Raw genomic sequence first — 12,270 nt, 5'->3', positions numbered from 1 at the left:
ACTTTCCTCGGGAAATCCTTTTAGGTTTAAAAAATATAGAAGTAACCAATCGAATCAAAAACATTAAATAAGCAACTTTGCAATCTGCTTGCTATGGTAATAAAACGATACCGAACGAAAGGTACCGAAAAATTGGTATCGTGTAGTCCCTAGCGAGCTGCAACCCTGATAACGAACATAACAATAACATTAGGGCGGCCTTGGAAGACCGCTACCCTTCATTTTAATCAGGCTTTGAACACAATGAAAACTGCTTTCGTTATATTTAAGGATTTGGGATTTTAAATGAAAAGTGATTGTTTATTAGATAGGACGAAATATACAGAACGAGTATTAAAGTAGTGGTAAATAGTCGAAGGTTTGAGATATCATATTCATGTCTTAGTTGTTGCGGATACGATTCTCCGCCTAAACATTTCCTTCATCGTATACCCCATTACATGTGTATTTATCCGAAAATAGAATTAGCATAAAAGCATTTAACGCCTTTGTAACCGCAGTAATTCCGTCCGTTTGATTTATCATACTTCCCAAGATAAACAAACACTTCATTGAAAAATATTTTATTTGCAAGCCGACTGCTGTAAATGCTCGCTTTAACACCTGTTTACATACTTCAGTAATTTTATATGTCGTCACGACTTTTCACAATAGATTTTACTATCAAGTTTAACGATCGCACATTGTTATAATTACTTAAAAATATTTTAATTTCGTTGAAAGAATTTTAAACGCGTTAGGTACTTTTTATTGGACGTGCATAACTTTAAACGTCTAATTATACTAAGGAACTGTTCGTAATACATTATTTTGTGGAATGTGTGTTAATATAAAAACGATAGTTTTTATTACAGTAGTTACAATAGTTTTAAATCTATGTTCTTTGACAAGATGTGGGAGAGTCAAGAGAGTGGTTGGAGCCATGGATGTCGACTGTGGTATATTATAAATTTATATTTGATTATTTTCTTCAGTAAAGCGCTTTTAGCTTAATATAAATAGAGTTAAATCTGTACCCTAAACGAATAAAATTACTGTATCTAATCGGTCATTCTCCTCAAACAATCTGATTAGATTTTATTTCTTTGATCCCTGACCACAGTTTTTTGACCATTCTTTTCACAGAGTTTGTCTACCGCCTACGAGTTGCAGACACAAAAAAAAACATATTGCATTATTCTTTGTCCGCGTAATGACTTTTTAATTTTCTCCCAGACGAACAATGTCAATGACTTGGTAATACACATAATAACATTGTATAAAAACTAATCTAGAGCCCTATTAAACGTATTGTTAAATCTCTGGAGTTGGTTGACATATTCAATTACGTATATAATTTACATACATATTCTGTTAAAATTAATCTTCGCTAATTTTCGCTGGCTGAATAATTTTTGGGATCGCAACCATCAGTCAGATCAATACATCGTCGGATCAGTAAATTTTTACAATCGTGAAAATTACAGTGCGTCCCGTAAATTAAGACCTTAACCATTAGACTATGCCTTAACTAATAGAAACTAGTACAGTACCATCGAAAACCCGTAAATCTCTGTAACCGAACGGCCTTTTTTAAACTATTCAATTAAGTTAAAGGTAATTAGGTGAGCTATCTACCCGAGTTTATAGTCGACGATTTTATAGTCTTATAGTCGGACTTGGTAACAGGCCGACAACCTTGCGGTCTAGTCTTCAATTCCCTGGTCGATTAAAACAACTCCGCTGGTTTTGTGGTTTTAGATATGCGGAGTGGTGCCTAGCTATTTTATTAATTTACTTTAACATATTTGTGTTGGATATGTGAGCCTCACATATGTACCTAGCTGATATTTATTAAAGGTGTAGGTACTTGATGTATTTTTTCAGCAGTTTAAATTTTTATGTGTTTCAAGTTCACAATGGCGTCTTCAGATGTAGATAGATTATACCTCTAGTGCAAATACATCAAATTTCCCTACGAACAACTTCTAAACTAAAATACTTGCGATAGGAAAATGGTAACTCTCATTTTTTTTCGTATTTCTACGATTAAGAATCATTCTTCTTTATTTAGAAAAATATTACCCTATGTTAAATAAAATAGTAAAGCATCTCTTGCTTGCAAGCTTGCCGGCTCAACACGACAAAATGCGGTAACGAGTCAGCTGTAATATATTTGTATGAACAGTTTACTCATGCAAAGAAGCCACTTGTGCACTGTCGTTGTTAAATCTTCCTCGTGGAAAACGTTCCAGCTACAAATCGGCTCATGTCCTTGGGAAATAAGGAAATTCGTGTTGCAATTGTAAGTGGAGCTACTTCACTCTCTAAGTAGGTATGTAGGTACCTAAGTTATTTCTAACGTATATTGACTCCAGGAATGAGGATTACATGTTCTTAAACTCTTTTCTCTAAATGTAGCGAAGTGAACGGTCATATCGTAGGCTATTACGCGATTATACTACAGACAAACTATTTTCTCGTAGGTTTACTTTTGTCTACTGGTATCTATATTTTCACAACGTGTAACTTACTTTATTTACCTTGTTTTATTTACCCACGCTACTTTGTATATTCCTTGCAATGATAAGACTTTGAGGCAAGCTGATTTCCCTACAGACTGCAGAGGTCAGACGCTACTCGGTATAACAAAACCCGCAGTATGAGAGATTAAACATCTGATAATCCTTTAGCTTTCTAGACTCGCAGACCGACTATAGCGGGGAAGATACTAGACTACTGACTTATTGAAATTGACCTTTCCTTGCAACGCACACGAGGTGTTTGTGATTTCGGCACTAACACATAATATTAAATGGGTTCATTTCACACCTGCATAAAAGTTTATATTTTTACCTGAAGTCTAATGTTTGGAATAAAAGTAAATGATCATATAAACGGTTTATCCTTTTGTTTAAGAATATACTTTATAGTTTTATCAACCCATACGTAAGAGGATCCTTCCCTCCTATTTGCAAATGTTACCTCACCAAATTGACGCTGAACCTATAAATTGAAGATTTTTCGTAGGCACACAGCCCCGCGTAGCATCTCTACGAAGTTTGAAAAGCCTACGCCACTCATGCGGCGCTACGCTCCTAACTGCGCATTTTGCCATCACAGCGGCCCACTGCGTGGAGAAAGATAAAGATCAGTATCTAGAGCTGAACAACTACTGCGTCGAAGATAACGATGTTCCCCCCAAAGCTGAAGTACTGGAAGTTATCACAAACCCGCTATATGATCCGTAAGCATGCTCTTCAACAGTAAGTAAAGGACTTGAACAAAAATGTAAATACCTATATAGTTTGTTTGTGTTATCAAAAGAGTTCCAATGAATCGGTCAGATCGAATAAGACCATGTCCAATTCGCAGTTGAATTACAACAGCCCAAATAATTAAAAGGATCATTGGATTAACGGTATCGTGTCACCATTAAAACTCTTAAATGTATCCTGTTACCATTACAATGGAAAAAACACTAATTACCTATATTGTACAGAGTTCGTAAGCTGTGTTAGCACCGTAGCATATAAAAGTGTTTGCATATGACTTTATCAACAGCTTTAATCGTCTTATTATCCGCACAGTAGGAAAACAAAGCCATATCTAAATCGCCTTACACACGAATAAAACAAGTCCAATAAAAGTGCAAGGGTAACAAACAGGGGAGGGGATTACGATTCAGTAAATCCGTTTCAGCGTTACAGCAACACGTTTGGTCACGTTGTATGGTTTCAGGATCACGAGAGCGCATGACGTGGCTTTGCTGCGGATCGCCCTACATCTGGGTGACATCACGTGGCTTAACTCCTCGCTACTGCCCACATCCTCGTTCGGGATATCAGGTGATTGTGTGATCACATAGTGAGTGACAAGTTCGAAGCTTAGAACAACTTTTCATAAAAGTAAATAGTAGAACCTAGATAGTAAATAGGTTCGACCTTCTAAGGTTCGACCCCATTTGAATAACAACAACAAATCCTTTGTGAAATTGCTACAGCAGTTTATAATTTATGCATTCTTTAACCCCGTGTTTTTCTTTCGAAGTTTTTGGATTAAATTCAAGGTTAATAAATAAATTAGGACTTTCAGTACGTTATATATTCATGAATTAAAATATTTGAATAAATTCACACTCTATCCAAACATAAAAACGATATCAAATGATTAGGCTGGGATAAGGCCACATTAATATAATATTTAGATCGTCTAGTTGAGATATTATTCAAGTCGTTTCAGTGGCGGCCCTAGGGGTGTGCGAACTGTGCCTTCGCACAGGGCCTCGCGCTTGGGGGGGCCTCGCGCTACAACCCACACTAATATAAAAAAAAATATAATTAAAAAACACATATATCTGGTCCAAGAAGAAAAATATTTTTCTTTATTTATTTCTTATTCATTCTGCGTTTACTTTTTGAGTTCTCAATTTAACAAAAAATTGGAACACCAACGTAACAAAAACAACTGGCTCTCGATCCAGTCACAGATTATTTTTATTTGTGCTTAATTCCGAGTTTAATTTGAGAGTCCTTAAACAAACAATTTAAAAAATTCGCGCTCGCTACGCTCGCGGCTGTTCACTTGTCAGTACAGTTAATTCTAACATGATTAGAGTACTTTTATGTCCCAAAACTCAAACATTTTCGCGCTCGCTATGCTCGCGGCTGTTCGCTTGTCAGTACCGTTCATTCTAACATGATTAGAGTACTTTTATGTCCCAAAACTCAAACATTTTCGCGCTCGCTATGCTCGCGGCTGTTCGCTTGTCAGTACCGTTCATTCTAACATGGTTAGAGTACTTTTATGTCCCAAAACTCAAACATTTTCGCGCTCGCTATGCTCGCGGCTGTTCGCTTGTCAGTACCGTTCATTCTAACATGATTAGAGTACTTTTATGTCTCAAAACTCAAAAATTTTCGCGCTCGCTGCGCTCGCGCCTTCACCTTGCACCGTTCTTTGATATACAAGTTTAGGTGCTTTAGTGACCCAAAGCTCAAAAATTTTTGCGCTCGCTACGCTCGCGGGTGCTTTATTTTCCACTTCTTTTATTTTTTTCATCCTTTTTTAGCCGAACCTAGAAGGTAGCGCCGCTCCTTTTATTAACAAGAAAATAACTCCTAGCTCACAACAGACTTTTCACGTAGGACAAAGGGCCTCGCAAAGACCTGCCGCACGTAGCCTCGCAATGGCTAGGGCCGCCGCTGAGTCGTTTATTAATTCCAGGTGAATGTACAATATACGGGTATGGGTTCCAAGATGTTGATACGCAGATAAGTTCTGAGCGTCTGCTGGCGGGTTCGCTGAGGATAGTGTCATTGGACCGATGCGCGGCGGCTCTGGGCCCGCGCGTCGCGCCACGCCACGACGGCGGCATGCTGTGCGCGCTAGGCGACCGTGTCGACGCCTGCCAGGTACCGTCACAACGTCACAAAGACAAATCCATTCAATTTATAATCATTACGCTACTATTAGTGCACCACCTATTTATTATCTAATTACTTTAAGAAAATAAACACTGCGTTATTTTGCAGTTGATTTATCCGCGCGCTACGCTCGCTACGTAAATTAAGAACGTAGACAGAGCGTGTGTAGCATTAACGGAGGACGTCATTAACCTTCAAATAGAGATATAAACGGTCGTATCGTACATTAACATTTTTGAAGATTACAGTACTAAAATATTTTAAGTGCCTACTATACTGTCTCTATGCAGAACGCCCTTGCCTCGTAAAGTATCGTGGCGACCTGCCTTGAAATAACATTTACTTAGCGCTGATAATTCGATCAAAAGCTCGTAAGAAACCTACGATATCGTTCCAACCGCTCCTTCTGGCAACATTATAACTTTGCGACTAAAAGTAATAAATTGTTATTTGTATTTATTTGCCAACTGTGCAGCGTAAATAATCGCGATGATGGGATTAACCAGTGTAGACGCTCAAGTCATAAGCTGAAGCGGGTTGAAATGCATTTATGTAAACTGTAACACAAATCAAATTAAATGTTAATTTTACCTTGGTTAAGTTCTTGCGCACCTTTATAAAAATGTTCCCGTACCATAAACGAAGTCGGTGATATTTTTAACTGACTTCCCAAAAAAGGTGAGGTTCTCGATTTGAATGTAAGTTTGTAATTTTTGTTCCAGGGTGATTCCGGTAGCCCGCTAATATGTTTCGGAGTTATCGAAGGCATAAGTAGCTACGGCATGAGCTGTGCGGTGCCAGGCCTTCCAGGAGTGTACACCAGCATCGGCCCGCACCTTCCATGGATACGTCAAGTGATACAAGATCAATGAATAAACTTTTAACTCAAAAAAAAACATTTAGTAAAATATGTCCTACTCATATTCCCATAATACTCAGTAATGAGTAAACATTAAAGGATATATTGATGTTACTTCTTTTAGTTTCACAGCAAAAGATACGTATGACAGCTTTCGGGATAACCCGGTTTTGTAAGAGCGTATAAGCACGAAATATATTATTCCGAGCGCAGGATTCGTAACAGCATTATCACTATCGCTACAATAGGTACCTAAATATTTAAATTATGCTGATAAAGATCGTAGTGGCTAATAGATAGGGAATCAAATAAAAGCAATAGTAATGATAAACAATCATTATATTTCACCGACAACACATAAGTTATCGTACATCAAACATCAAGCGATAGGTTACATTCAGAACATAACTCGCAAATGTACGTAAGTAGTATTTATAGCCGTTTGGTTGTGACCTAATAATCCCAATATGTACAATAATATAAAAGATAACATTTTACAATAGTTTTTTTGCGGACGCCATAATTTCAATACATTTTTGTAGCTTAAACAAAGTTCATAAGAGTTCACAGTAAAAATAATAAATCTAATTCCGAGCTAACAAGCGCACACTAGGAGCTAATGGAGGAAACTTCAAACAAACCGCACACAAACATAGGCGAGCCAACACCAACACAAAGTACTGAAATATTCCCTTGAACGAGCAAATACCCATTCGCCAAGACTTGTACGTATTCTAGAAAGTACGATAGACGCGAGATGAGAGACAGATCAATCATCGACATTAGCAATGCCAATAAACAATATGGCACGATGGCATGGTGTTGGCCCGCTAGTAACAATGATCACTTATTTTGTACTTAATATCTCAGGAGTATAAATATATTTCTCTCGGCGATAAAGCAATTATATATTTAAACATTTGTTCAAGGTTCAAGCTCAACTTGTTTTTAAATATTTATTTTTACGTCGAGTCAGATTATATGCAGATTTCTATAACTTCTGTTCTGTTTTGCGATTAGAGATTGTAGCATATCATAGGTAATTTATATTTAGCTAAATCTCCAATCACAAATTACAGGATAGGTTATAGAAATCTAGCATTAGTCATCTATTTGGTAGATTCCTCAGTTACGTTAGGAAACCTTTTATCAATATTTTTTATATATCTAAAACAATAAAACATTTAACGGTATATTGCACACATAACACGCATATTACTACAGCTTACATTACCAAATCATATTCTTAGACGTAACTATGATATTTGTCCATGTTACTCGACATACCCGTTTGTTTCTTACATATTACACTTCTGTAGATAATTCGACATTACTTAATAATATCGGCACGAATCTTGAGCGCTGACATTCACCTGCGCAGAAGTAATTTATTGGGTCCCTTTAGTGGTATGAAGTGAGGCGCGGGGGCGTTGTAAAGCGGTGATTGGCCCGTATCGCGTCATAGCCGTCACTCGGGATTGGTTCTTTGCTAATAAATCACTTCTGCGCAGATGAAGGTCAGCGCTCAAGATTCGTGCCGATAACTATAAATACAACCATTTTCTAAGTAAAGGCCTTTTGAAAGGTTACTAACACACAGTAATGACAATATACTAATAACAACTACAACATCTAACATAAAGATATCTAAAACACATAGAAACATAATAATATATATGAAAATTAATATTAAGAATGTATTATAGGAATATAGTTACCCTAAGGGGTTTCAGCAGTCAGATAAGTATTTTCGTCAGTAAAACAGTAAAAAATCGCTTATATTATTACTGAAGTTGAGTCTTATTTTTTTAGGTCGTTTATAATATAGAAGAAAATAATAATAATATTAGTAACATACATGGATATTCTTACAATAAATTGTTATTTTGGAAACGATTGTCCATGTCAAAGTCAATATCCAAAAATACGACTGTATATCAATAGTTTGTTTTTGTTATTCATAATTTTCAGTTTTGTCGGAGGTGCCTTTAATTTCCAATACCATAAAGTCAGTTTAGCAAAAGAAACTTAAAATCAGAGTTATGTAAAACAGTCACCTTAATAAATGAAAACATGTCCATGGAAATATATAATCAAATCAAATCACCTTTATTTTCAGGCATCCAAGGCCCATAGATAAATACCTTAAAACTAGCATACATATGTTATACAAAATTGTTAGTAAATAAAAACTTAAAACTATGTTAGTAGCACTTCCTTATGCACTATGTCACTGTGCGGTCCTGTGGCACTTGTCCGCGGAAGCGACGGAACACCACGTCCTGTGGCCAGAAGTTCTCGTCCAACACGAGGGATAATAACATCATATACCTATGGAATACTTACAATAGGTATTTGTGTTATTTACAATAGGTATTTGTTTTAGGAAAACTCTCGAGGTCATTCAAAGGCACCTGTACACCTTCATTTTTGAGGATTGGTCATTGGAAATTTCGTACTCGCCATTACTAATAGTTATTAAGCAGGTTTCAACTATAATTTATAGTATAAAGTATCCCTTAAGTTTTAAATAATATTGTCTAACTAACACCATTCGAACATGAGTATAACTTAATACGTAAAACAACTAGGAACAAAATTCTCTAATATGTATTAACTGGGAAATCATAAAGAAAGACTGTAATGGAAGATATAACTTCGAAGGCAATAGGTGAACACATCAAGTCGACAAAATCAAACCTTGTCGTGACAGCAAGATGAGATCAAAATCAACGTCACTCTGAAGGGCTTGAAAAACGTCTCAACATACAATAAATATCATATTTTTCAAGCTATAAAGGATAGTTTAAACAAATTTATTCTTCCATGAGACACGCGTAACTTAGGAGTGTGCATAACATGACCTTATGGACACAGACTGCCGCCAATCTGTAATGGCCTTGTAATCACTTGTCTGTCGATAATTAAACAAGTCATAAAAGAGATAGCATTTGACTACACGTGTTATCTCTTTAGCGATATTCAAGCCCTTCTTGTTGGTAAACTTAAGACCAGTTGAACCACGACCGACCTTCAGCAGTGGGAGTGCTACTCGTACTCTTCGGCGATTTCGGAGTCTTAGGAGTTTGGGGTTTAGAAGACTCTGAGTTCTTATCTTCGCCTGAACCTTCAACCGCCTCTGTATTGATTTTCAACTGAAAATAAAATCAATTAATCAGTCAGGAAGTCCGCAGACTACCAATTCAATATCACTATCAGAGTAATAAAATATTGGCTGTAATATTTCTAGTTTATCTTATCTATCACTACAGCTAGTACGATTCATGTAATCGGACACTGCGCCAGATAACGTACCTTGATATTGGTTTTCGCTTGCATCTCGCGCTCATATTCCCTCACGTCCTCTATGGTCATATTGAACCAGTCGTCCATCCACGCGAAGGCTTGCCGATGACCAAGCAATAAAATTTCGCGAATAGCCTGAAAATTATAGTGATTTTTAGTACCTAATACATGTAAGATAACGGAAATCTCCAAACTTAGATTACAGTCATGCGGATATAAGCGCATGAGTAATTGATTGTATTGATACAAACACAGACTATTCATAAACGAGTCATAGACACTATCATCGATATGACAAATAGATATGTTACATCAGACTTGATTCAGCTAATCTATTGTGATTACAAACATCTGATGTCAACTTACTCCTTGGACATACTCCTCCACTCTAGTCTGAAGGCCCCACACCTCAAACTTGACACTAACAGCCTTATAACAGCACATGATGGGTTGGTGGGAGTCTCTCCAGCCTTCCACGAGAGGACCTCGGCCAGTCTTCTGTGACTTGAAGAACTTTGGGTCTTCAGCCTCCTTGTAGTGGTGTGGCTTGATCTCATCATATGCAATGTCTAGGAAATCTACTTCTCGCTGTTCCAATTCCTCTGGTGTCATGCCCAAACACTATGAAATAAACAGAATGATTTTATAGACTATGTCAAACAAACCATCTTGGGGAGAGAAGGATACATTTCAGTTCAGTTACTCACGTTTTCTGTAGTGCCATTGTTATCTTCATATCTTGTTTGAATAGAGATAGAAAATTTAGGGATGAAGGAGCACTGAAAAGTAAATAAACAAGTTTAAAAATTATGATGGTATTATGATAAAATCCTTTTAAACAAAAGTATGGCTCTCATCAAAGAAGGCAGTAAAAAAAGAATACTTACTGTATACTCTATGTAGATTCAGAAACATGAAAAAGAAAAAATAAATCAGTTGAAGTATTTGTAAATTATAAGAATAAACACAAGTCAAATAGCTTTTCAAAGTATACAATGTTAAACTTGAAAATATTTTAGGAATTAAAATTTAACTAGAAGATTAAGAGGCACAAACTCTTAATTATTTTTGTTGAACTTGAAACTCAAAATGGATATAAAATGTGTTTCTAATAAAATTTTAACATCACACATGTTTTTCTTATCTACATACTTTTTTAAAATGATTGAAGTGAAGGCTAATGATTTAAAGAAAACAACCCTTATCAATTCTAGTTTATAAAACATAGCTCTCACCTAGAATAAGGAACTAAACTACTAATCAGGAAGTATATTAGATTACTTTGTTTCTAAGAAATAAAACTTTGTCACCACAACTAGCCTTAAAAAAATAAAACCATATTTACCTGTAATAGTGTAAGGGTAATAATTCCATGCTTTTTCAGTGACATAAAATATTTTTGGTATCATAGACTGGACCCAATAAGGTAAGTGGCTGTAATACAAGGAAAACAAAGGGAAGTTAATATACACGTGGCTGTTTGTAGGTAGATACAATCTTGTACACAATGGTACATAATGTCCTACATACATTTTTATTGGTACAATAACTTCCTTATGTGACAGAAACAGTCCTATGGATATCTGTTACATAAGATTTGGGAGAAATGTTTATGATATTTAAGACACAAAAGTATGTATATTCTAATACACTGGATTGAAAGGGGGACATAAAATTTGGGAGCTATAACAAAGCTAAAGTTTTGCATACAATTTCTTGGAAACATAAACAGATTTAGTACATAATGTGACACAAAGGAAACAAGAAAAATGGACTAATATTTATAGAGTACCACTCTTTAGTTCAGAGGCACTGTGTAGCATGGCCAATTGGGCTATGTATGATTTTTTCATATTGAAACCAAAAAGAACACACACCTAGACAGATGGATTCTCTTCTCAGTATACTGTCCAACTCCATTGACCTCATCAGTGACCTGCTCATTGGCCACTACTTCCACTCCTTCTCCATTACTGGACTGCTCAAAGCTATGCCGAGCTATCATGTACAGCTGACCAATCCGATACTGGAATTAAGCATTATTGTCATACACACGTGCAGACTGTTATCTTTTGCTTACAGACTGTTTATGCAACTATGAACTTAAGCCCCAGTTCCACGATAACATGTGATCAATTAAAATGATAAATGTAAAATTGACTGCTCCTTAGACTTCGTGAATCTCAGGTAATGGTACCAGCGAAAGTAGAATATTGCTGCAGCCATATAAGCTATCCCTATAGTTCTCCAGCTAAAAATCAAAAGCTTATAACTTGGCCAAGGCCGCTATTGTCGTTAATACAACCTATTTGGTGGCACATACATTTACATTTGTAAATGAAACAAAACATAGAACTCAGTACAGGTTAATATGTGCTTACAATTATAAACTAAATATAATTTCTGTAAACGAATAAGGTCCTGGCAAAACGTACCTCTTCCACCGTCATCGGCATACAGATCCTGAATTCCTTAGTCAAAACCATTTTCAATATTAATGTGATATAATAAGTCAAAACTATTTTAGTTTTTTCAATCAATCAATCGACAGCCAATTTAACTTTTCCTGCGATCTATAATTTATTATTTTCACAAATCAGGCGGAATAACACACACAAAGCGAAGACACTGTAGTTGACAATTGATTTTTTTTTTTTGCCCATAGGGCAGGCTAAAGTCTTTCGACCATACTGCCTAGTC

The 12,270-nt window shown here is 36.1% G+C and overlaps 2 protein-coding genes across 2 annotated transcripts; one reads left to right on the top strand and one right to left on the bottom strand.

Moving 5' to 3' along the window:
- The first annotated feature begins 644 nt into the window (after positions 1 to 644).
- LOC110375884 (trypsin beta) lies at positions 645 to 6,280 on the top strand. The gene is made up of 5 exons (XM_021334168.3): positions 645 to 938; positions 3,010 to 3,226; positions 3,721 to 3,827; positions 5,206 to 5,393; positions 6,128 to 6,280. The coding sequence occupies exons 1-5, from the start codon at positions 818 to 820 to the stop codon at positions 6,275 to 6,277; spliced, it is 783 nt and encodes a 260-aa protein (XP_021189843.3). The 5' UTR covers positions 645 to 817; the 3' UTR covers positions 6,278 to 6,280.
- A 305-nt stretch (positions 6,281 to 6,585) lies between these two features.
- On the bottom strand, positions 6,586 to 12,219 carry LOC110375882 (cytoplasmic phosphatidylinositol transfer protein 1). The gene is made up of 8 exons (XM_021334167.3): positions 12,006 to 12,219; positions 11,448 to 11,596; positions 10,916 to 11,004; positions 10,458 to 10,465; positions 10,278 to 10,349; positions 9,937 to 10,191; positions 9,580 to 9,705; positions 6,586 to 9,419 (listed from the first exon to the last, which is right to left on the bottom strand). Exons 1-8 carry the CDS (start codon positions 12,054 to 12,056, stop codon positions 9,270 to 9,272), a joined length of 900 nt encoding a protein of 299 aa, XP_021189842.3. The 5' UTR covers positions 12,057 to 12,219; the 3' UTR covers positions 6,586 to 9,269.
- Between the last annotated feature and the right edge of the window lie 51 nt (positions 12,220 to 12,270).

Source organism: Helicoverpa armigera, chromosome 8 (assembly GCF_030705265.1).
Source record: "Helicoverpa armigera isolate CAAS_96S chromosome 8, ASM3070526v1, whole genome shotgun sequence".
NCBI lineage: Eukaryota > Metazoa > Arthropoda > Insecta > Lepidoptera > Noctuidae > Helicoverpa > Helicoverpa armigera.
This window is presented reverse-complemented; position numbering and strand designations above follow the sequence as displayed.